Raw genomic sequence first — 25,559 nt, 5'->3', positions numbered from 1 at the left:
ATTTTTCACTGCAAATATCACCAAGTTGTGAGCCTAGGCTGTATGATTGTTTTTTTAAGGGCCTGTCATTTCAACTCACTGAGTGCCTCTCCCCTCCCCCAACCCCCTTCTGTGATAATATATGCCAGGATAGCAAACTTTTGCTTTTTTTCCCTCAGAGCACCATTAATAAAAATCACTGAAAAAAATAGTCCTCCCTGACTAATTCAAGAAATAGAAAAATTGAGTTCACATCTTTGCAGGTAGACCCACATAACTCCTTAAGCTGTGGAGTTTTGAGAAGTAATAGCTTTTTTTCCTTCTCATTTTTCATGACAACATCCATTGATTTATACTGGGTATCTTGGGTGACATGTATGATTGCAACAGTAAGAGAGTGAAGTTGCAAATATTTGACAATTATTAAGATGTAAAATAACAAAGCAAGAAAATTTTACTGAAGCAAACGATCAGGACTTTTGCTGTGAGGAGACCAAACCTTGAAGTAATAAAAAATGACATCAAACAGAACAAAGTAGAACAATGAGCCTGAATGCATAAAGTCCACTTTTCCTATTATTGATTTTGCTGATCCCATGTCCTCTAGTTCATAGTGCCGTCATGAGCATTATGTTTTATATCATTTATTAGAGTACATTTTTAAAGCATAACAATCTGTTTTAATTACACTTAAATGTCTCTAAGGATAGGTTTAATATTTACGCTTTTTTAATCAATAGAAAAACATTTTGATTATATCTTTGGAAACATATTTGTCAAGCTCAACAAACTGCTGAAATCATGTGGCTTTCTAATAGACTCCTTTGAGAAAGTGCTTTACCTTACAGAATTATAAGCCAGGAAGTACTATGGCATTAAGTTAATGCAAAGCATTGTGATTCATCCAGTAAAACACATGGCTCTGTATTTTATAGGTTTCTTATATGTAACTACATCCTCCTTCATCCTCATAGAAGTGATCCCTGCATTGCTTATGAACTTCAACGCTACTAAATGATCTACTGTGTGCCAGTTGATCAGTGGTGGCCCCAATTTTATACTATCTGGACTTACCCTGATCTTAGGCAATCACCCTTCTACCATCTCCCATTCCTCTCCATGCTTGGAAAGGTGCTTGCTCCCTCTTCTGGTCTAACTTTGCTAGGAAAGGTGTTGACGAAGGAGGACACATGCTTTGTCATTCCACATTTTGAACTGACCTTCCTGCTGGAAATGCCTGAAATCATACTCCTGGCAACATTTAACCCCAAGATTCATGTTGTCATCAGATAGGACAGGCCATGGTAGAATGTGGTCCTAATCAATCCTGGTGGGAATTGGACCTACCCTGAACCTCTCCCATTCCAATCCCAGACAAATGAATCTTAGGTTTCCCAGTAGCTCTTCAGGCAGAACACAAGGCCTGTGTAGACAATCGACTGACCCACCCAACTTTAGGCAAATGTGATTATCATGTGCTAAACATTAGACATGAAACTAACAATTTATCTTGGACCTATGACTTCATCATCAACAGGAGTTAACCCATTTTGTGATGATGGAAGTGTCTAAAACCCCCTCTCAAGGAGTATGGAACCCTGATGTTACCTGGCTCATTTGCCAAGATCCAACAAGACTTCACAGCCAAACTAATTAAGACCATGCAAAACCTCAGAACTATTTATTCTTAGTTACCACTCTCTTAAGTTTTTAAGTGATCAAAGCAAAATTCTCAACACCTGAATGTCTTCCTAGTACCTTCTACTGGATTTGTAATTGTGTTTAATTTGATTAAAGTCAGTAGGTAACTTGAACACTATTAGCAATCGTATTAGAAGATGCTAAGTTGCTACCTGTTTTCCCCTGCTGCTTTCATTTGGTAACTTAATGGTTCTAGATCTTGCTCCTGGTTGCTTATAGGCTGTTTCATTTGCTACCATCCCTCTCCTCTTTTTCATTAGACTCTTCAAGAATTTCAGAGTTCTGAGGTACCCAGTGCAATATTACTAAGCTCTTCATAAATATTGTCTGTTGAGGATGATGATGTTTACATTTTAAATCTCCCCAGAATTCAGAATTTTGCCTTGGCCAATATTTTGAATTTTAGGGCTTAGATTAGGCTAACAGTGTCTTAATGGGGTTTTTGATCAGGCCCCTTCGTATTCCATTTGAAGCAGAGAATAAAAACTAAATTCCCTTTACCTGCTACATTTTGGCAAAAAAGAAAAAAAAAAAAAAGGTTGGCCTGGGAGGACCATTTTGCCAATAAATATAGGTTATTATCTTCTTAGGCAACCATTAACACTGAAAGAAACATTAGAATATGCATGCATTTCACTTTAAATTCAGCCACCCCCATTTTGATGACTCATAGTTGATTTGAAGGTGCCTTTTGAGAATTTGTTTCTGTAGCCCTTTCTAGGGCACCATGTAGATCCTCCTATAAATAGCAGCACCTCTTCTCTCCTTCCCCTAGATGGAAGCAGGCAGTCTGATTTCCATCCAGCCATTCTCAGGGGGTTCATTTTTCAGTCCCAAGTGGATGACCAAATAGGTAATCTCAGGAGATTTTGGGGGAACGATTTCAAGGGGAAAATGTAATGAGTTTTCCTTGTCATGGAATGGAATTTCATCAGTGCCAGGCTGGCCCCAGCCCACAGGAAGTTTATGATTAAGGAGAGGTCCATACTTTAGCAGCAGGACACTGACCAAGAAGGTGAGTCAGCTTCCAGGGCCTTCTGGCTGGGAAAGCTCAGAGTAGGGAATATCTCCAGACAGTTGTCACACACACTGTGTGTGTGTGATGACATGTGGATGACATCCACACACTCACACTTCTGAAGATGATGCTACAAATGAAAGATGTCAGAGTCTAAGGAACATGGCAGCCATTTAATCTACATAGGTGCCTCAAGTTGAACTCACTTGTTAATATGTAAATGGTGGCTTCTCAGTCTATCCTCAAATAAAAATATATCCTCTAAGTGTTACAAAAATTTTAAATAATCATAAAATAGTTTAAATATTTCATTACTTGGCTCAGAGTTCTGATGGTGAAGCAAAGTGCAGTTCCCTCCCTCTCTCACATCCTAACTGGAACATGGTCTTTGTCAAAATGTAGACACCACAGTGTACTGATATTGACATAAAGCCTGTCTGCCACATTTTCTGATAAGGCAGAAATGTACTTTTCAAATCTCCTGAACACGGCTTTCCTCATCTGGCACCACTATATTCCTTTACCTTTCTTGCCTAGGGGAAAAATGCTATACCTTAGGACTTTTCTTATGGGTTTACATCTCCTTGGCCGTTGGTCCAATGTCATGCTCACCCAATGCAAAAACCACTGACCAAAGGCCTATTAACTGCTCCCCTTGCTCACTCAGTGCCCTCTGAGAGCAGAACTCGTCAGCTGGCTTGCCATTTATCTCTGTCACAGACACTGGCTTAAAAGGTATAGGACAAGATTTCAAAACTCTCTGTAAGGCGTATCAGGGAAGAAGGGAGAGAGGGGTATGTATCTGTTGCAGGACATCAGCTTCCAATTTCTCACTGCAGGAGGTAACTTCAGTTCAGCCCCTACCCAGCCCATTGCCAGCCTTGGTTGTGAGGCCTGCCCAGAGGTACTGCTAGCTCTTAGAGAAATGTCTGCAGCGCTTGAGCTTCTGGACAGAGTTCAGCCAGCCTTGAACCTGAGAAGAGGTGCATAAAGCTAAAAATAGGTCCGATCTTTCTTTGTTTCTCAAACAAGGTAGTTGTCTTAGAAGGTTTGAAAGTGTGGATACCCTGATGGGTTTTGCATTGAGAAGGGCTCCTGTGAAGCCCTTTTTGGAAGAGCACCAAAAATCTGCCAGCAGGTTATGTTAATTCTCCTTCCTCTCTCCAGCAGAAAAGGAAAGAACCATTTGAAGTTCTAAATAACTGAAGTAAAATCAGATTGGTTTATTGCTTCTGCTTGCATATAGACAGGAGAAGAGCAAATTTGAGTGCCTGGGGTGGGTGCTGGATGAGGGGGATTATGGAAGGGGGAGGGGTGCCTCAAATCTGCTCTTGACCAATGGAGGGGGAGGGAGGAAGGAAGGCACCCACTGGCTAAAATGAAATACATTTTCAAGAAGGGCAGCTCTCACCAAGCGGGAGTGATGGCCACCCTGCAAGCGTTCTTCCCGCTCCTTCTAGGGCTCCCCGCTTATCCTCTCCGGTACTCTGGTCCCAGCCTAGCGTGGAAGGAGAGTGAAACTGAGCTAGAGGTGTTTTCTGCGAAAGTCCCACCGATTTAAACACTTAACGTTTGGAGTGTAGTTCTGCCTACGTGTGAGGCTTTTCTCTATGATGACAATCTGTTCGTGAACTCTGATATTGGAAGGAGAGCAGATCACTATCTCATACTAAATGAAGATTTAGCACATTTCATTGAGGTAACCCTCAGCTCAGCCCCCACCCTGCCCGACTACTGGATTTATAAATCACAGGGCAGGATCGTGGCAGCTGGAGTCCCAAATTAATAAAAAGCCAGAGCCAGAAAGTTTTCTTGGATTGTGCCAGTCTCAGAGTTTGCTCTTGAGTATAGATTCTGATTTTCTATGCTGGTATATGGAGCCATCTGGGATAGATCTGCAGGGATTCCAGGGAAAGCATGGCTATATTCATCCACTTGGATGTCTAAGTGTACATTAGTTTGCATTTCCAAACCTGCTTCTACTCTGGATAGTACACTTTTACAAAGCTTATCAGAAAACTGGTCTAAAAGAACACATGCTTTAAAGAGCATTAAAAAGCATGAAGTAAATAGGAGGCCTTCAAACCTCAATAGCAACATTTTCCAACACAGGCAAAGGATTTCTCTTTCTTTCAAAAGACATTATCACATCCAGCTCTCAACAGTACTAGATAATAGCAATGGGGGAGTGATGCAACTTATAAGCCCCAAATATCACTGGAGGCCAGCATTTCATCCTTTTCCCTAACCTGACTTTTCCCTGCCTGCTCAAATAGGCTTATTTAAATGTCATCTCTTGGTCCTTCCCTTGACCTCTCTTCTGGCAAATGGCCTAATTAATAAATGGTCAAAAGGCTGAAGAAAGAGAAGAGGCCAAAATGAGCCCAAACTTGGATAACCTCTGCCTGGAATAAAGGCAAGTTGCCTCTGTAATAACTTCCAGATGAATCATGACATTTTCTCAGACACCATCAGGTGAACTTATGTCATTCTATTTGCCTCCCACTTCTGCCATCCAGAATCACTGATCTCCGCTGGGGCTGGTAAAAACAGCTTGTTGAGGTCTCCAGTCTCTGGCCATTCTTAGGGATGGTCATTTTATTCCTAAGTGTAACCCCTTCTGGTGTGACCCATGTGTTTTCTGCCAACTCCCCACAAAGAAGGCCAGGGGAAATTGTCTGGGTGGGACTTCTGATAGGGGACAGCAGGACCTTGGAATCTGTCACTGTAGATGAGGGGGGTGGGTGGTCCATAATGGGGAAAGGAGGACTGAATAAGATTAGGCTCTGAGGTCTTCCTGGTCTTGACCTGTGGAAAGGCTTAGAACCCCCTGATGGTCGCTCTATTTTTGAAGAAAGAAGGTTGTCCCCAGATGGCTCTGTCTCTGATGTGCGCTTTCTACATTGCACTACTGCATCCTGAGTGGAGAGCAGGTTAACTAAACCTGGTTCTGGAGAAAGGGTGGATCCCTCGCACATGCGAGATGCAGTGGCATCCATTGGTAAGGACTCAGTGGCTCCTGTATCTTGCTTTGGTTTCTCTTCCTTCGGGCTTTCCAAGGAGGAGAGAGAATCATCTTTGGCAAGTTTCTGAGAGGTCCCACCAGTTGAGCCGGGTTCCTCTTGGCTCCTCTCCAGGGGCTGAGCCCCACTCTCCTCTGAGCTCTGAGAGGGCAGGGGCTGTGGGATCTGGGTATACTGAATCTTGGGTGGGATGACTGGGACTGCCCTGGCCTGGCACATTTTGACCATGAAGGAGGTTCTCACAGCTGACACACTCACAGGAGCTGAGTTACGGCGGCCCGTCAGGGCATGAGCAACAATGTCCAGGTCCTGAGAGTCCTGGGAGTAAACCCTCCAGGGGTCTACTTTACAGTGAGATGAGGTCATCCATGTGATCTTTGGGTCTCCTGGCTCAGAGAGCTGCATTCCAGGTGAACCAAATGAGGCCACATTCTCAAACCGGAAGAGGTCAGTGATGGGAATGGCAGAGTCCAAGTTGAGAGAAGAAGGCCTATTTTTCCCCTTTGGGGGCCCACATTCAGTGCTCTTCAGCTGTAACTTTGGGGGATGCTCTCCAGGTGAGGTGCTGTCCTGCACACCCGGTGAATTCTCCTTGCTGTTTTCTGGCCCAGGATCACTACCTTGCTCAATTTGAGGGTTGTGTGGCCCCAGGTGTGTCCCCAGTTCCTTTCCCTCTGCTAGACTGACAGGGCTGGATTCTGCTGATTTGGGCTGCAAACCACCTGGTCCCTTCTGGTTGTGAGGAACCTCTGTCCTTTTCAGGCCAGAGAACTCTTGAAAGGACCTCATGGCTTTCTCATCCCATCCAGTAATCTCGCTCCTGGGTGCCAAGGGCTGCAGAGGGTTGGAATTCCTCTCTGCTTCAAGATTAGCACAGCTGCTGGAGGAGGAACCCTCAAGAGTCCACTGGCTCTTAACCATGGTTTTGCCATCTAGAGAATGGCTCTGGCGAAGGCTAGGCCTGTGGGAAAGCCTCTTCTCCAATCGGTGGCCCTGGGGGCCCTGCATCTGGGCCTCTTGTACATCTTTAAGGGTGGGTGAGTGCAGGGGACTTGTCACCCACTGGGGCTCCTCCCAGGGCTCCACCATCTCCAGGCCATGCTGGGCAATGTCTGTCACAGTGTCATCTTCATCACAGTCTGAGGGCTCCTGTACTAAGTGGGCTACATCCTCCTCTCCTTGTGGGGAAATCTCAACCTCCCTGGTTGGGCTTGGAAAGCTAGAGCCTTTGCCCTCAGAAGCAGCATTCTTTGAATTTTGCTTTTCACTTTGTTCTGAAGAGGCCTCCTCTCCCTGACGAAGACTGGGGATCCCAGGGCTGCCTTTGGACTTCAGCTGATCTACATATGGATTTGTTCTCAAATTCCCAGATGAGTCTTCTCTCTCAGGGCCACCCTTCAATAGCTGGACTGGAGGCGCCCCCTCCAAAGGAGCTGGAGGAGGAGGAGGAGGAGCAGGCAGGAGCAGAGGAGACAGATTCCCTGGGCCCCCCACCTCCACTGTTGCTTGTGGAGAAGACTTCTCAAATGGAACCATTTCCAGAGGAGTCAGGCTGGCGGGGTCTGGGCGCTGGCCCTTTTCAGGCTCGGATCTATGGAGGATGCTGGTTGTCTCTGACTTTTCTCTATTGGCTGCTGCGGAAGTGCCCTGTGTGCTCTGATTGGTTGGATCCTTAGTCCACTCCTCCAGAGGGGCGGAAACTGGAGCTGGGGCGGAGCCACAAGGCAGGCTCCCAGGAGGCTCCGGCGAAGCAAAAGGCCCTGGACTAGACTCAGGAATAGGCTGAGTCGCGCCGATCTGTAGAGCAGGTGGTGGCAAGGAGGAGAGTTCCTCCTCAGATTCAATAATTTTCAGCTCTTGTTGAATCTCAGGCCAGATCAGGGCGTTGGCCAGATCATCTTCATCCTGAAAAACATCAAGAAACTGATTACTTAGAACCAAAGACCCTCTCGGCGCGCACATCCGCGCTGTTTCCCAGGGAGAGTGTAGGGACTGGAGCAGTGCCTGGCGGCGCTAACCTCAGTACACAAAGGATACAGCGTTAGTGATAACTGTGGATGTTTATTCATGCTTACTGTGTGCCATGACATCATTAACTGTATTTTCTTAATTTCCCCAAGAACCGTAAAAGATAAATACTACTGTAATTACTCCCATTTTAGAGATGAGGAGACCTGTGTTCAAACAGATTAAACATTTTACCGAAGCCACACAGCAGCAGACCAAGATTGAATTCCAGCTCAGTCTGCCCCAGAACATAAGCACTTAATCCCTGTGCACTGTTGCCTAATAAAACAAACCAACCCCTGATCTCATATAACCTCAGGTTGACCCGATGGCTCACAAGAATGAGAGTCTCCCAGTGGAATGAAATGTTAACTCTTGTCCTGACACCTGCTTTCCAAATAAATAAAGATAGCTTTCCCCTCTTATTACCAAAGAAATACATATTCCACATGGAAAAAAAGATTGGATACATATTAAAAGAAAGAAGGATGAAAAAGAGCAAAATGATATCTTCCTACTGCCCACAGATAACCGCTGTTAACTGTGATGGGTGCCTCCTGCTCCGTCTTATTTGTTGTCCTTGTCTCCCCTCAAGCCCAGCTTCTCTTTGCCCTCCTCGGCCCCTCCCTTTCCCTACACAAAGCCCACAGCTGCAGAAAAGAAAGGGATGAAGGGAGGCCTGGTCAGGGCCGGGGAAGCAAACTTCAGTTCCTTTTGTTTCTTATCTCAAAGCCTAATTCTGTCCCGAGGAGAAGCAGTTTGGGGAGGCACTTCTATCCCGAGGGGCAGACGGCCCTTCTGGGAAGTCTGACTTGCTACCCACCTGACATCGCTTCTCCCCTGGCTCTGATCACATGTCATTTCACATTACAGTTAATTGGATGCTTGTCTTGTCTTTCCCAATGGACTGTGAGTTCCTCGATCGGGAGTTGTGTTCATCCATCTTTGATTCCTCAAGGCCAAATGATGCCTGGTATACTGTGAGTAATTGCTCAATAAGGGGTCTGTGAATTTAAATGGATTCATTGTTTTCTTTTATTTCCTTCTGATAACTTTCCAGGAGTAGGATTACTTGGTCGGAAGGCAGGGGTATTTTTGAGATCTAATTCTACTATACTGCATTTATCTGTGTACGTGTCTATTTTGCCTACTAGACTGTGCCCTCCTTCAGGGCAGAGGCATCTCTTTACTCTCTGCAGCTCCTACATTATTGATCTCTTACTAAGAAACAATACATTTAAATGAATAAATGAACATCTAAACTCCCCTCCACCCCCAGTCTGCCATTTCAGTTAAGTGGACCATAGTGCATGTTTTGCTCAGATCAGAAACTCATGGGTTGTCCTTGATTCTTCCTTCTCCCTCACTCCTTATCCAGTCCTTCACCAAGTCCTATTCACTCGACCTTCCAAATAGCTCTGAAAGCCTTCCATTTCTATCCCCAGTTCCCCCACTCTAGTCTAAGCCACCATTTTTTCTCGCCTGGTCTGCCACAGACTAGCCTTCTAATTGCCATCCCTGCCTCCTGTCTTGCCCTTCTCCAAGCCATTCTCCTCACAGAATAGAGTGACCTTTAAAAGATAAAATTCTAAGCAAATCAGAAGAGTTTCCTTTGCCCTTAGGTTAAGCTCCAAATCCCTTCCAAGCAACCCTGCCTGACGTGGCTCCTGCTTTGCTCTGAGCCTCACTTTCTCTAGTCCACGTTCCCGTTCTCCAGCCTTGTTCTTGTTCCTTGAATGCTTCGTGCTCTTTCCCATTTCAAATTCATGGCACATCTTACGCTTTCTGCCTGAGAGTCTCTCCCTTCCTACTCTGCTCCCTACCCCTTTCTCCTAGCTAAGTTCTCAATCTAAATATCTATTCTTCAGAGAAGCCTTCCCTGACCCTTGTGACCCCCCCCCTCCTCCCTCTGACTAGGTTGCATCCCCCTGTTATATGCTCCCACAGAACTCATACTTCCATATCACCCTAGAAAAGACTTGGTTAATGACCTTTCACCTACTAAGCTGTCAGCACCGAGAAGACAGTGATGGTGACCGTCTTGTACACTGCAGTGATCCCAGTGCTCAGCAGAGTGTCTGACACAAAACAGTGTTTAATACATGTTTTTAAATGAATGAATGAATTGTCGCTTTTACTTGTTTCCATGAATCCAGCCTGGTTCTCCTTCTAGCATTAACTTCATCTGCTTCTCAAAGCAATGTCATTCATACTTGATCCCTCCCCAAATTCAATCCCCATGATGCTCTTTGCAACCTTCTCCTTCTGTAAATACGAACACACCTTACAGGAACCCTTATTCAGCCCTCCGGAGGCCACTGTGGTGTGCCTGCACTGCCCTAACTCCCAGCCCACAAGCCTTTTGTGCGTGTCCCAGAAACCAAGTTCCTGGAAGCAAGTTAAAAGGCAAAGTGTTTTCTTTTCCCCTTTGGCACACTCCTCCAGGTCACAGAGCTATTTCCCAAATGCAAGACTCCTCCCTGGATGTCCCTGGTAAACCTCCTCACGACTTCATCTTGAGCAAGAATATCCCCCCCGCAAAAGACCTTGGAAAATCCCACCTCTAAAAAGTGGAAAAGGTTTAGTACGCACTGGCATCATGTTTTAAGTTCTCCAGAGCCATCGGAGGAAGGAATAGATCCTGAAAATCTTACAGAAGATTTTTACAGATAAACATAGACAACTGTCCATCCAGGATGTCTGGAAGAAGAGAGCTGGCCCCCATGAATGGTCATCACGTTTGGGACCAGGACACGAGAAGCAGGTTTTGTGCTGCTTCCGGGATTGAATGTCATTACATTCCCAGGACATGTTACTGGTTTATGGTGACTTCAGGTCAGAAATATTTAAGAGTTGAGTCGGTCCTAGGGAATCTGAGCTGGATGGTTACTTCGTATCATCATAGGATCCCTGACAAGTTCACTGCAAAAAAAATCCCAGACCTGATTAGAAGGCTGTGCCCTAAAGTCCCTTTGGCAGAAACTGGTTCTTCAAAACAAACAACAGCAACAAAAAACTTTAAACTGTACCAAGAGCCCCTGGGAAAAAGAGGACCCTACTGGCTGGACCGGGCAGTGAGTCCACCTTACCATCTCATGGAGAAACACTGCTTCGGCCCTGGCCCCAGGGCTCTCCTGCAGAGCGCTGGATTCCACCTGGCCAGTCTCTCCACCCTCCTCCACCGCCTTCTCTGCATCCAACTTCTTCTCTAATTCACTTGAATGTCGAGAGCCTAGGGAGTGTTCTGAGGTTTTCTTCTGCAGTTGGCCGCCTGGCCCCTGGGGAAGGCCTTTGCTGCATTCCAGTGCTCTCACTGCATCTGGTCCTGGCTTAATATTCTCAAGAGCTGCCTTCTTAGGTACAGATGCTGCAATGAGGATGAGAGTTATCAGTGGAAGGAGACTCCATTCAAGAGAGGCCATTCCCCCCACAGTTTTTGTCCCGGGCTAGTTCTGTGTCACATGGCTGGAGGGAATTCTCCCAGCTCACTGCTCCCTCACATCCTTTACCCTTTCCTCCTACCAATGATCTGTCCTCTGATCCCAGAGTCTCAGACTGTTGGAGATGGGAGGGACCTTGAAGATCATCTAGTCCAGTGGTTTTCTATTGGCAACCATTTGCTCCTCCCCTCTCCAGGGGACATCTGGTGATGTCTGGAGACACTTTTGGTTCTCACAACTGGGTGGTGGGGAGTGGCTACCAGCATCTAGCGGGTAGAAGCCAGGAATGCTTCTAAATATGCTACAAAGCACAAGACCGCCCCCCACAAGGATTACCAAGTCCAAAATGTCAATAGTGCTGAGGTTGAGAAAGCTGGCGCTAATCCAGTCTTTTGCCTGTTGCCTAAGGTCACAGAAACCTGTGATTTACACCAGGCTACAAAGATGTATTATGATTATGATTGCAGCTTCCCGTGTGACTCTTCCCAGGGGTGATCTGCACATCAATTTGGATATATCTTTATATCTAAAGTGATTAAGCTCTGATCTTAAACATCTACCAAGACACTAGAGAGGGAGGCAGACTTCATGTTTGGCCCCTACTGCCTTGCCTGAAGAAGGTCCTATTTCACTGTATAAGGCTGTTTCCACAATGTAGGATTACAGGCTCAGTACTTAGCAGTGCTTGTTACATAGCAGATCCTCAGTGATATTATTATTGTTTACATTGGAATTAAAGAAACTTGAGTTTCTTTAAATGCTAGTTTCTCAATGAATCTTGTAACCTTGATACAATGACATAATAATATATAATAATATATTACAGGGCTGTTGTGAGGATAAAGTAGATTAGAGAGGCAAAGCACTTAGTACAGTGTCAGACAGACAGTAGAAGCTCAGAAAAGTTTACTGATTGAGAATGAACTCTTCTCATTGTCACTAGTTATGCTGGTGACTTAAGGCCTCTGACCACAGTGCTGGCTTTGAAATCAGACCCAGTAGTAGCATTCTGATGTCAGAACTAATAATGCTTCAGAACTGACAAAGTGCTATTTTCCTCTGCCCATCACTTAGCAGGCTTGTTTTTTGAAATTTAACTTAATTTTTGAATATGTAAAACAACTACAGAGTTGAAAAGTTAAAATTATATAAAAAAGTGGTCTCAGAAAAGTTTTGCTTTCATCCCTGTTGCTTCCATTCTGTTCCACACCCCCACTGTCTCCTATGGACAACCATTTTTACTAGTTTCTGGTTTATTCTGCCAGAGTTCATTTTTGCATATATAAGCAGATACTTGTACCATATATATATATATATATATATATATATATATATATATATATATATAATTTTTTTTTTTTTACATATTGCCAGTTTATTTCTTTGTTCCAGTTGGACTTATTCCCCACCTTTATTACACAAATTATAGCCTGTGATTTATACTGTTCCATGATTTGCATTTTTTTCACTTAAGAACATATGTTGAAATCTATGCCATATTAGTAGTATAAGTAGGTTAACTGTTCTTTAGGATGTGGGCTAGTTTGAGTTCCCCTCAAAGTAGAGCCTGAGCCAAGGTCCTGGCAGCAGGTAGCTTATTTGAAAGGTGGTCCCAGGAAGCAGGAGTGAGGAGGTGAGACAGTGATGGAGGAAAAATCAATAAGTGGTTACCACAGTGAGCAACCAGAACTCAGTCCCTGGTGACCCTCTGAAGAACCACGAGGAATGTGCCCCATAGTTATTCCACCAAAGGGTGTACGGCTGGGGCATTAATCCCCTGACTCCCATCTCCTATTGGGTGAGAGCTGCCTCAGTTAACTCTCCATATACTTCTGGGCTTTCCTGAGCAAGGGCTGGGTGAGTTCCTCCCTTCAGAAAAAGCCCCGAGGCAGAAAACCAGAAACACAAGGCAGACACTTCAGATACAACGCCTTCTGTGTGCAAAGAAACTGTCCCCCGCAGATGAACAAGAGTTTGAGGAAATGGTGCCGGGCCCACAAAACTATGGACTCCATGGGACTCAACTGTGAGTGATGCACCTTAGTTATTCAATCCATCTCCTAAAGGTGGACATTTGGATTGTTTCCTGTTTTTTGCTGTTACAAATAATGCCGTGATATGCATACACATTTTGTACTTGTGCAGCTATTTATTTAGAATAAATTTTTGGAAGTGAAACTTCTGGGTAAAAGGGTAATGCGTCAGTGATTTTTTTTTTAATATTTTTTTCTCATTTTCCTAAGAACTCTTAGTTGGATGTTTGCCAGTGTCTCTTTTTGTAAAGCTCAGGGTCTTCCATTCATTGACTGTGGACTCTTGAAGTGAGGAGTGGAGGAAGGGTCTGCATGACATGTGAGCTTGTTCAGATCACTCACTGTCCTGCTCAAAGCCCTCCTCACTCTGGCTCAGCCACACATCCACTCTTCCCCCACTCCCCTGCGTGACACTGAGCAGACCTGCCACCCCTGACAGGCCTTATACTCCCCCACTCTGGTCCTCCCTGAGACTTGACTCTAACCCAGTCTTCAAGACGCTAACCTAATAACACCTCTTTTGGAGCCTCCCCAGACCATGCTCTCCTTCCCTCCACTTCCTGCAGCACTCACTGTAATAACCCGTGCGGTGCCAAGCCATCAGGTTACCATTTTCTTTTCACTTGTATGTGGTGCCCATCCCTGGGTTAAGTTCCTCAGGACAGAGGCAGCATCTATGTCTAGAAACTATCTTCTAAGGGCCTGGGAGTCCAGTACGTGTGGTTGCTGGATACTTGTAAGCTAAAGAGTCTCTGTAGCTCAGAACGGAAGGGCATTGTCAGGTTCCCAGCATGGGATGCTTTATGCATGAAGTGGGTGACCATGGAGACAGAGACTCCTAACGTCCCCTAGTATCCAGTCTCTTCCTCATTTTGAAATAGAACCTTCCCTGCCGCTCAGGTTTCGCTAGGTACCTGGCCATGCAGCCAGCGATGCTTCTCAGCCTCCCTTGAAGGTCAGCATGGCCATGTGAGTTTTGGCAGATGGGATGGAGGTGGAAGTGATGGGTGCAACCTCTGGGTCCACCCTTCAGTGGAAGCTGCTTGGGCACCTCCCCTGACCCCCTTCCCACAGGCAGGAATGTGGTGGTGGGGGGTTGTTGCGCTCACTTGGACCACACAGGCAGGAACAACACCCCTGGGGACGGCTGAAGGAACCTGGGACCCCAGAGCATCTCCCTGAGCGCTTCCACCTACCTCTGATATGCAAGATAGAAATCGACTCCCATCTTGTCTGAGCCACTGTGTTTTGTTCTCTGTGTTACAGCAGCTTGGCCTGTACCTTAACTAACAGAACCTTGGGTTTATGAGATAGGCAAAACATATTTCTGTAGGTAGACTCCTGTTTCAGATGCACTAAAATATAACTATTTAAAAGAATTCTTTTGTACATTCTTCAGTAGAAGAATGAGGCAACTCCTAATATCTCTTAGGGTAATCCTGGAGTTTGATTGATCAGGCCTCCTTAAGTTTATATGGTTACTCTGACCTCCCTCCAATAAGCATTTCTAGAAGGGGACCCAGAGAGTGTTAGTTATAGCTTGTATGTCAGCCCTTTCAGAAGGATCCAGTGTGTGGTCCTTTCCTCCCCCGCCCCACAACCCAAGGATGGAGGTTACCAAGACGTAGCCTTGAATCAGGTAGAAGTCAGACAATTAATTATTATGACTAATTGAATAATCCTTTTTTTTTTTCATTCAAAGTGATCAATAATCTAACTGTCAACACTTTAGTTATAATGCAATACTTACTTGGTATCTCTTACTTTTTGGGTTGCACTGGAGTTTTTCCTAGTTTGGCCAAAAGTAGAAGAACGGGTTTGAGCAGAGTGACTAAAAATTTGAATCAGGTAACCTGGAAAATTGTCTTTAATTCTATTTCTTTTATCTATTGCTACCGTACAAAAGAAAGAAAAAATAATTTATTAAGGAAGGTGAAGTTCTTCATTTGGAATAATTATGGAAGAAAATAAGTAACCTACGTTAACCTAACTCCATCAGAGAGAAAGGTGAGGGGCCCTCCGCTGTCGCTGAAACTTTTGGCATCTCCCTCTGGCCATTGGTCCTAGATCCACGAGGCTGCCTCCTCCAGGGTCCCTTGTTCTGCCCTGGCTGCCACTAATCACAGTCAGGGAAGCAGACTGGAGTCTCCATCAGTGTCTTTCCCAGACCAATTTGATACAGACTGGGTATTCTGAATTACAGAGAGAAGGAAGGAGAGAGAGAAACAAAGTAACAGACTGTCTGCCAAAGACCCCTTGGGGCCTGGGGACCTTCTCTTTTGGAAAGGACAGCCAATCACATAAAAGCCTTTGGAAACACTTTTTTCCTCAAAGGCTGCGCCTCCTCTTCTAACCCTCACTCTGTTCCACCCACAGCAGCCCATGGAGCATTCTCCAGACAGGGCATCACTTAATTCCCCTACATTTTTGCTCCTCTTGTGCCCCATCCTGAAGGGAAGGGGGAGGGGAAAGGGACTGATGTTTACTGAGCATCTTCTGAGGGCCACACCCTGAGCAGGCATTTCATGAATATTTTCCCATGCAGACCTCATCCCAGCCCTTGAGATAGGAGCCATCCCTGCTTTGCAGAAGAGAAACAGGCTCAGAGATACCAACCAGCTGTCACACTGCCCCAAAGTGGTGAAGCTCGGATCTGAATCTGCCCAGCTGGGGTCCAAAATCTATACACTTCTCACAACAGTCAGCACCTCTCAGCCCATTATGCCCTTTTCCATCTTTTCTGCATTTGGAAGTCCTACCCATTTATGAAGGCCCAAATGTCACCACTTCTGAGAAGTGTTCCTGGAATCCTCCTGAGAGGGCTGCTTCTTTTAGATGCCACTGAAGTCCTTTCTGAACACCCCTTTCATGATACTTTGGGTACTTACGCTCTCCCTCATTCAAAAAGCCCAAAGGAGCACATATCCAGACAAAACTCTAATTCAAAAAGATACACGCACCCCTACGTTCATAGCAGCACTATTTACAATAGCCAAGACATGGAAACAACCTAAATGTCCATCGACAGATGAATGGATAAAGATGTGGTACATATATACAATGGAATACTACTCGGCCATAAAAAAACACACAAAATAATGCCATTTGCAGCAACATGGAAGGAACTAGAGATTATCATACTAAGTGAAGTAAGTCAGAAAGAGAAAGACAAACACCATATGATATCACTTATATGTGGAATCTAAAATATGACACAAATGAACTTATCTACAAAACAGAAACAGACTCACAGACACAGAGAACAGACTTGGGGTTGCCAAGGGGGAGGGGTTGGGGCAGGGATGGAGCGGGAGCTTAGGTTTAGTAGATGTAAGCTATGATATATAGGATGAATAACAACAAGGTCCTACTGTATAGCACAGAGAACTATATTCAATTTCCTGTGATAAACCAAATGGAAAAGAATATAAAAAAAGAATGTGTGTGTATATATATGTGTATAACTGAATCACTTTGCTGTACAGCAGAAATGAACACAACATTGTAAATCAACTATACTTCAATTAAAAAAAACAAAAGCCCAAGGAGGGTGTTAGGCTACTTCCACAAGCTGACCCTGTGCTGCAGGTGGGTGCAGAGTTTCAGTTTCCCTTCCTAGTTTGTGAGCTTGCTGGGGGAAGGGATTGCAACTTAACAATTGTTTTAACTCTACAGCCCATAGCAAACACGTGAGGGATCATGGCAGAATGCTTAAAAGCATGGATTTTTAAAAATCTGGATTAAAATCCTGGCTTTTACACTTCCTTGCTATGAGTCCTCGGGCAAGTTAATAGATTCCTCTCTAAGCAAAGGGGGATAATAGTAACTACCTATACCTCATGGAGTTGTGGTGAGAAGAAATGCAATAATACATGTAGAACACTTAGGACAGTGCCTGACACCACGATAGGTGATCAGAAAAAGGTAGCATATATTAATTTTTATTTTTGTGTATGGTGTTAGGGAGTGTTCTAATTTCATTCTATTTTACATGTCAGCTGTCCAGTTTTCCCAGCACCACTTATTGAAGAGACTGTCTTTCTCCATTGTATATTCTTGCCTCCTTTGTCATAGATTAGGTGACTATAGGTGCGTGGGTTTAGCTAATATTAATTGAAATAGAAATATTCTTAAACCACAATGAGCATTTATTGGTTTATCTCTCAGCCATCTTTTCCTCTGAGGCCCTCATTACTTCCCTTTTGTGTGGCTCACAGTTGGTTGTTGGTTCTCACTCCAGAGATGGCCCAGGGACTCTCGCTTGGCCAATCTTAGAATCCTATTAGTCTGGCAACAGTGACTGGTCCAAGGCTGGGCATGTGACCCAAGCATGTGGCCCAAACACAGAGATCTCCCTGTGTTTTTTTTAAAAGGAAATTGGGAGGAGGATACTCTTTCTCACCGCTAGGGCTGCTAGCCAGGTTCTCTGCAGATGTGAGGTAGAAATGTGGGATGGGTGGATTGTGTCTGGAAGAGTTGAATCCCCAGTTCCAGCTCTGCATTCCATTCCGTGAGCTTTCCCTCCTGCCTTACATTGACTGAGTACTTACTGTGTATGAGACCCTGTTCTGATAGCTTTACATCTATTAACTAATTTAATATTCACAACTTAATATTAACATTATCCCTAGTCTGGTTTTTCCTCTCTTGCAATGGAAAGAGACCCTCTCCCTTGCTTTACCTGTAGAAGTCTCAACTCCCAGTGGCTTCTCGTCTTCAGGCCAATCTCCACTCTCTGAGCCCTGGAAAGAAAACTCTTCCAGGCTGGAAAGAGACTGTAGCTCCTTTGGGGGGGTTCTGCATGGGGTGCTGTTGGTGCTGATGACGGCTGACACGCGGAGTGGCACGGACACAGCGAAGGGCTTGGAGATGTTCAGGGCCTTGCGCTGGTGACGGGGAGAGGGCTCCATCTGGAAGAGGCTGCTGGTAAAGACAGATTTGCTGGGGCCATCGTTTGAGGTGTAGAACATGCCCAGCATCTTCGGGGCTGTTTGCTCGCTCTCGGGATCCTCGACGGGTCGGAACACCTTCAGCTGCTCAGGTGGGGCCCGGGCCTGAGCGCCCTGCAGCTGGCTTCGGTCACTGCTCACGTCAAAGCCCCCCTCGGCCCCCGCCGGCATCCCCTCCTGGCCCCATTCGCCCTCTTGCTTGCTGAGGTCACATGAGCTGCCAGTGTTAGTCGAGTGCATTTTCGCTGCTGGGATGAAAAATCCACCAGTGGTGACTGTTCGATTGAAATTTCCTTTGGTTTCTTTCCCTAGTGAAAAAGCAAACGAACGTGGTCAGTAGCCTGAGCACACGTATCACTGAGCAGCCTTCCAGGAAGGGCAGGCACGCAATACTTGCATATTGGAAAGGCATAGCACGGTAATAAGGGCATAGCTATCCTAATAAAGACAGATACATAACACTTGGTTGACAAGAGGAAACATCTCCTTATGTGCACAGAATTTTGTCATAATGCCCTGATAGAACCATTTTGTTGTATCATATGTATCTGTTTTAAACTTCGCAGGTAGAGCAGTTTCCAAAAGAAAGACACGGCTGAAATTGCTATATAGAGCAGTCATCCACCAAGCATTAAATGTGGATCATGAAAAAATAAAAAGAAGATGGGAGATGACAGAATGATGTTTGCTCAGAATGAAGATAAAAAGGCCAAAATAACAGAATCTTGTTTCATTTTAAAACTTTAAAACTTATTGTTTTAAGTCTTCTCTGGCAGATGGACCCAAACAGGGGTTTGATTTCCCAGCAAGGAAACAAATGCTGTTCTCAGCTAGACCTTTCCGCCTTTTCCCAGGCTTCCTCCTGCTGATTCAGAGGATGAGAAACTAGAAATGTAAATTAACTAAATGTTAGAAAGCACAGTTGTGAGGAGTGAGTTCCTGACTGACTTAGAAGTGAAGGCAAAGAAGAGGAAAAAATCTGTGTGGGAAATAAATAAGCTGGGAGACAACAACTGAATTGCCAGGGATCTGGAAAATAATTCCCCACTAGGCACTAAGTGCTACATCTTAGGTAACGTTAGGTTTAAAATTCTTAGGAACCACTCTGTAGGAGAAGTGTAATTGTCTCCCTTAACACATGAGGAAACCGAGACTTGAGAGGTTAGATAACCTGCCCAATGCCCACGGAAGTGGTGACCTAGCTTTTGGTGTTTTTTTTGTTCTGTTTTTTAGCTTTTGAAATATTAAATCCTGCCAAACTGGGCAAGAACTGCCCCCAAGAGGTTTCAAAACCAAGCAAATTGATGAATATAAAGGTGAGAAAATGCTAAAAGGATTGAGCCAGCTTAAAAAGATCTCATTGAATATTTTACAAGTTTAGTATTATTTTTTGAAAGTTGTTCTAAAGATTTTCTGTTTTGTTTCAGGCTTCCTCATTTATCAAAGAGCAACATATCTTGTATTAGAGGGATTCGAAAGTCATGGTACAATCATGGGGGAGTTTAAACAGTCTGCTGCTAGGGAAGCCCTGTGTCTTGCTAGTTGTAGAAGTGCTTGTTGGCTGCTTAACAAAAACAGAGAAGCAAGGGCTACAGGCAAGTCAGTCCTTAAGGCTGGAGCTGTAAGAACTAACATGGTGAGGTGCCGCTTTGGTGATGGGTGTCACCTGGCATGCAACTGTACGTACATCTGCTCCAACCAGCAATGACCAGCTACGTGCCAGGCTGGTGCCTGTCAGTGTTTATTGATGAATGAAGGAATGAATGAATCTACCAACTCAAAATCATGACTTGACAAACACAATGAAGCTAATGCCTATGGAAACACCTAAATTCAAAACTCTTCTTTATGCCCCAGGGGGAGCCTCTTCTGCCTTAGTTTTCAGGTGTTGACCTTTTACCTGGCTCAGGATTGAATGCAAGGAGGCTGCTGTCTCCAGCTGTGGGGAGACAGGCTGGAGAAAGAGGCCTCGTGGAGTAGGGGAGGTTACTGCAAGGGCTGTGTGCGCCCCTTGAGTTCCAGAAGGTCAGGGAGGGATCTGGGCCTGGGGGATTGTGTGTGACCATGACTGGAGATGAGCAGGGTCTGCGGTTTAGGAAGGCAAGTCTGGTGTGGGAGCGCCAGTCTCCCAGTTGTAATCCCCAGTTCCAAATCCAACTGAAAAATCTCACCTTCCACGGGCACTGAGCACAGCGAGTCCATGCTTTTAGCTGGTCGGATAGTAGCCTTTTCCACTAAGGACAAAAGAAAAAATATCCCTGATGAATGCTTGTTCGGAGAAAGTGTTTAGAACAATAGGTCAGGCTGTAAGTACAAAAAAGAAATTTCTTTAGGAAAGTTTTTCAAGTATTTATAATTTTCCCCTTTGGAAAACATTCCCCACTCCACCTTAGATGTTCCTACTTTCTTGGTGGGACTGACCTTATAAAAATAGGGCATTTGTAGATCAAAGGTTTATTAACATTTTACAGATAAAGGTAAATTACAATTTTGTCACATAGCTATAAGCAAATGAGGAGTCCTGAACCCGATTTTATTGTACAGAAAAGACTCAAAGATTCATCCATGGAGTAGAATCCATGGGGCTCCAGGCAACCCCTCCTATTTGACAGGCCAGAGAGCAGAATTCTTGGCTGCAGCCACATCGCTCAACACCCAGGGATTTGGTACAACAGGTGAGAGAGAGCCCAGGGGTACTTTTCTCCCTTTCTCCCGTGTGTCACCTTTCTCCACGTGCAGCTCTGCTCCTTGACGTCTGCAGCCTCGTTGTTCCCCCAATGCTCTCACCCACCAGCCTCACCCTGGAGCAGATCCCAACCACACGAACCTTTTCTGAGCCCCTGCTGTGTGCCTGGTGGACTCTATGCATCTTTGTAAGCCACCTAGGTAGGTTTTCAGAAGAGTATGGTTTAAATAAATCAAAACTTATTATCTCAGGCATAGGCTTAGGCACTTTCACAAACACCATCATGTCTTTTCAGGAAGGCTTCCAGGGCAAACTTGCTAGGAGGGGAGAGAGGGCAATTTAGAAGCTGACCGGGAGCCCCAGGACTTGTGGCTTTAAGGTAACTCTGGATCCAGGCAGATCTGGCTTTGAATCCCAATTCTCCCACTTTTGGGCTGTGTGACCTCAGAGAAGCAACTTACCTTTTGGAAACTTCAGTTTTTTGGCATGAAGAGGAGGAACCGTAGAGCTGTTGTGAGGATGAAATGAGTAGTGCATATAAAATAGGTTGCATTAATCTAGAATAGAGTAAATGCTCAAGAAGGAGTAACTATTGTTTATTGTTGTTGTTGATGTTACTCAAGATAAACTAGGGCTCAGCAACAAGGGTAAACCCAGGACATGGTTCTAAAGGAAGCACTCAGTGTTGGCCCTGACCCAAATCGGGCCCTAACTCACACTTGCTTTGTCCCTCTTTTAAAGTTCTTTTTTTCCTTCTTGCTCCAAACCCTGCTCCTTCTGAGAGGCTCTGAATTAGCCCCTTGGCCTCCCAGGCTCAGGGCTTCTCTCTGCCTGGGTCCCACTGGGCTCTGGAAGGACACAGCAACGTTCACGCAAAGCCTTGGTGACGCCAAGATTGCCTTCCACCTCCTTACTTCCAGAGGTAAGCCAGAATTCTCATTCTTAGAAGATTGACTATTCCCACAAGTTTACAAAATGGCTTCTAAAACTGCCTGGCCAGCCTCCCTTCATTCGTGTATTCTTTTTTTTTTTGGCCACACCACGCGGCTTGTGGGATCTCAGTTCCCTGACCAGGGACTGAACCCAGGCCATGGCAGTGAAAGTGCCGAATCCTAACCACTAGACCACCAGGGAACTCCCCATTCGTGTATTCTGAGACAAGATTTTGCCTTTGTTTTCCAAAAGCTGCATTTCTTGGCCTCCCTCTGGGTTTCATATATCACCCTTCAGGGGTAGTGACCAGGTGTCACTGAGTGTCACGGAGGATGGGTAAGAGTTCTGGTTGCAGGGCCATCAGTGTTCACCTTTCCTGCTGGACCCTCTATCTGACAACACAGCTCCTTCTGGTCCTGGTGGCCACAGTAGCTGCTTTTGGGAACAGTCTCCAAGAATTCCCTGGCTCCTTGTCTAGATAGAAACTAAGCACTCAGGACTCCTTGGCCTATGACTACACAATCGTCCTTGGTATTTTTGGGGGACTGGTTCCAAGACTGCCACGGATACCAAAATCCATGGATGCTCAAGATCCTTATGTAAATGGTGTACTGCAGCTGGCCTTCCCTATCTATAGGTCCTGCATTTGCGGATATGGAGGGCTAACTGTATTTAGATTATATTTTTCTGTCTGGGACCTTGGCCTCATGGAAATGCATCCACCAGTTTTCTTTGGGTCCTTGGGTTCCCCTCTCTTGGTTTATCTCTATGGCTTTATTTCCCTACTCAAAGGAGTTCACTTTGGAGGGTTCCCTGGAATCTTCCTGTTTGATAATATACAAATTCCAGTACACCAGTGTCTGGGAGACTCCAAAGTTTATGCATCTCCATTCAGTCAATACCCAAGTTTTTCTTATCCTTTAGTATTTCCTATTTCTGTTCCATTTTCTAAACATGGTTAAACATCCCTTCATCTGCCCCCGCACCAAAAAAAACCCCCAATACTATATACATGGCTTCCCTGGTGGCGCAGTGGTTGAGAATCTGCCTGCCAATGCAGGGGACAAGGGTTCGAGCCCTGGTCTGGGAAGATCTCACATGCCGCGGAGCAACTAGGCCCGTGAGCCACAACTACTGAGCCTGCGCGTCTGGAGCCTGTGCTCCGCAACAAGAGAGGCCACGATAGTGAGAGGCCCGCGCACCGCGATGAAGAGTGGCCCCCGCTTGCCGCAACTAGAGGAAGCCCTCGCACAGAAACGAAGACCCAACACAGCCAAATAAATAAATAAATAAATAAATAAATAAATAAATAAATAAATAAATAAATAATTTAAAAGGTGCTAATAATTAAAAAAAAAAAAACCCTTCACCTGCCCCCGCACCAAAAAAACCCCCCAATACTATATACATGGTGAATCAATTTTTAAAATGCTCTTAAATATGGAGTTTTAAAAAAAGATTTTAAAAATTATTTATCAATAAATATGTTAATCCACTGATTTCCTTTTTTCACACGCATATTTCAACATAGCAAGCCCACGTGCCATTTACAGTGACCATGCTGGTGGGTTATGACCAGAAGGCTCCCCACTCCCTACCCCCAAGTCTTTAGTTTCTAGGGATCCAGCAACACTCTTCTGGTGAAAAGCAGCCACTCGGGCAGTAGTCAAGGTCACAGAGAGCCACTTATATTGACGCTGATGGTTCTTTAATTTCACCCCCGCATCCCATCAAAATGCAGCCAGTTTGATGAACTATCTCTGATTAGCTTATTCATGAGATAGCAGTGGTATTCAACACCGGCTGCATATCAGAATCACCTGGGGAGCTTTTTAGAAATTACCAATACTCTGACTTCACTGCAGAACCCCTGAGGCAGAGCTGCTGTGGGTATGGACCACACTCTATGGGTGATTCTGAGGTGCGGCCGAGCTGAGAAGCTGGCCAGGGACATCCTGTGCATTCTGTGAGTTTACCGCTGTTTGATCCAGCACCTGGGGCTTCTTCCTTTTGAAAACCACGTGGGGGTGGAAATCTTCATAAGTCAAGATCAAAGAAAATCATTTAATCTATTTTTACTCGATTGTTTTGTTCTACTTTTTTTAACTTTTTGTTACTTGGGGAAACTCTTTCATTGTGTCACTGATTCTGTAACTGAAGGGCTCTCTGATGTGCTTCAGCAAATCTATTATTAGATCAGGGGTTTCCTGCCAGGTACTCCCCCTTAAATTCTCCATTGAGAATCCTAATTTCTGATTTGTATGTGCTCTACCATACCTATAGCAACCTGCCCTCTTCACCTGGCCATCTTGCCATTTTGTGAAAGACATTTTTCCCTATATAATGAATATTGTAGATGCCTACCCAGAATCCATTTCCCTTTCCCCTTCTCACAGAGCCCTGTACATCTTGGGTGCATCTCATTCCTCACACAGGGGTGTAATGCCATTCCTCATGCCAGTGATTGGTTCGGGAACCCAGGCCTAAGCCAATCAGCACAGGGCACTCCCATAGCCATAGGGATTGACCCATGTGACTCAGTGAAGGCTACTATTGTGGGGCGGAGGGAGGGGGGCAGACAGACACTTAACTGGGGCTTTTGGGAAAGAAGGGTCCCTGCCCTTAGGAGCAACCTACTAGAAATGATGTTCTTTCTCCTTCTGGATATAGTGAGAGTCAAAGGTAAAGCCTAGAACTATTGTAGCCACTTTGTGGAGGCAAAGGAAGCCAGTCTGGGGATAAAGCTGACCTACAGAGGAGGGCATAGCTGAGGAAAACACGGAGAAATGGAGACAGAGCCACTGTACTAAACCACCCCTGAAGCCTTCCCTACATCTGGGTGTCCCAATAAATTCCCTCCTTGCAGAAGCCAATTGAGTTGGATTTGTCATTACTTACAGCCTAAACCACTGTACTTACTATACCCTGTGACATCCCTCATTACTCCAATAGGCCAATGTGACAATTTCTAACATCTGTGCTTTATGATCCTTGGAGTACAATTATCACTGGGCTTGAGGAAGGTCCTTAAAAATATTACCTCATTTTTTCCTATTGGCATTAGTTTTTCCTCCTAAATCTTTATTATTAAGAATTTCATACATTCAGAAAAGTTGAAAACCTCTAGACCTATCACCTAGGTTGACATTTTGCCACATGTCTGCTTTATCTATCTCTTTCTATCTATCTATCTACCTACATACATATGTTTTGCTGAATCATTTGAAAGTGAGTTTCAATATTTTGACAATTCATCCTTAAATACTTAAACTTTAGCATATGTCTCCTAAGAACCATCAGCACCCTATGAGAATGTACTATTCTTCAGTATCATCTAAAATCTAATCTATTTGTCCCCCAAATTATCTTTTGTAGTCCTTTTTTTTTTCAAACTAGTATTCAATCAAGTTTGCTCATTACATTTGTACATTTACCTTTTACTACTTGCTTTCATAACAATTGCCCTCATTTTTAAAATATCATGCTTTCAATTTATAACACTAAATGTCTTTGTGGCAAATTTCTTTGGCCTCCGCTTTCTGACACAATATTCAGCCGGACTGGTTATATTCCCCATTATATAGTGGTCCCCTCAGTTCCCTCCTGCATCAATTCCTATTCACTACTCAGATATAATTCCCACAGGGCAGCATTCCTATTTAAAAATCATGACCCTGGGGCTTCCCTGGTGGCACAGTGGTTAAGAACCCGCCTGCCAATGCAGGGGACATGGGTTCGAGCCCTGGTCCAGGAAGATTCCCACATGCCGTGGAGCAACTAAGCCCGTGCG

At 44.8% G+C, this 25,559-nt stretch overlaps 1 protein-coding gene across 2 annotated transcripts in view; it reads right to left on the bottom strand.

The window, feature by feature from the left end:
* Window positions 1-611: 611 nt before the first annotated feature.
* Window positions 612-25,559, bottom strand: part of ARHGAP31 (Rho GTPase activating protein 31) — a 115,084-nt gene continuing 90,136 nt past the window's right edge. For both annotated transcript variants that reach the window (XM_082394613.1, XM_082394614.1), the window contains exons 9-12: window positions 20,322-20,384; window positions 17,883-18,458; window positions 10,818-11,095; window positions 612-7,626 (exon numbers count right to left, since the gene is read on the bottom strand). In XM_082394613.1, the coding sequence (XP_082250739.1) occupies window positions 5,185-7,626; window positions 10,818-11,095; window positions 17,883-18,458; window positions 20,322-20,384 (3,359 nt within the window). In that variant the 3' untranslated portion in view covers window positions 612-5,184. The remainder of the gene's footprint in view (window positions 7,627-10,817; window positions 11,096-17,882; window positions 18,459-20,321; window positions 20,385-25,559) is intronic.

This window comes from Balaenoptera borealis (assembly GCF_965194805.1).
Source record: "Balaenoptera borealis genome assembly, chromosome: 5".
In the NCBI taxonomy this organism is placed as follows: Eukaryota; Metazoa; Chordata; class Mammalia; order Artiodactyla; family Balaenopteridae; genus Balaenoptera; species Balaenoptera borealis.
This window is presented reverse-complemented; position numbering and strand designations above follow the sequence as displayed.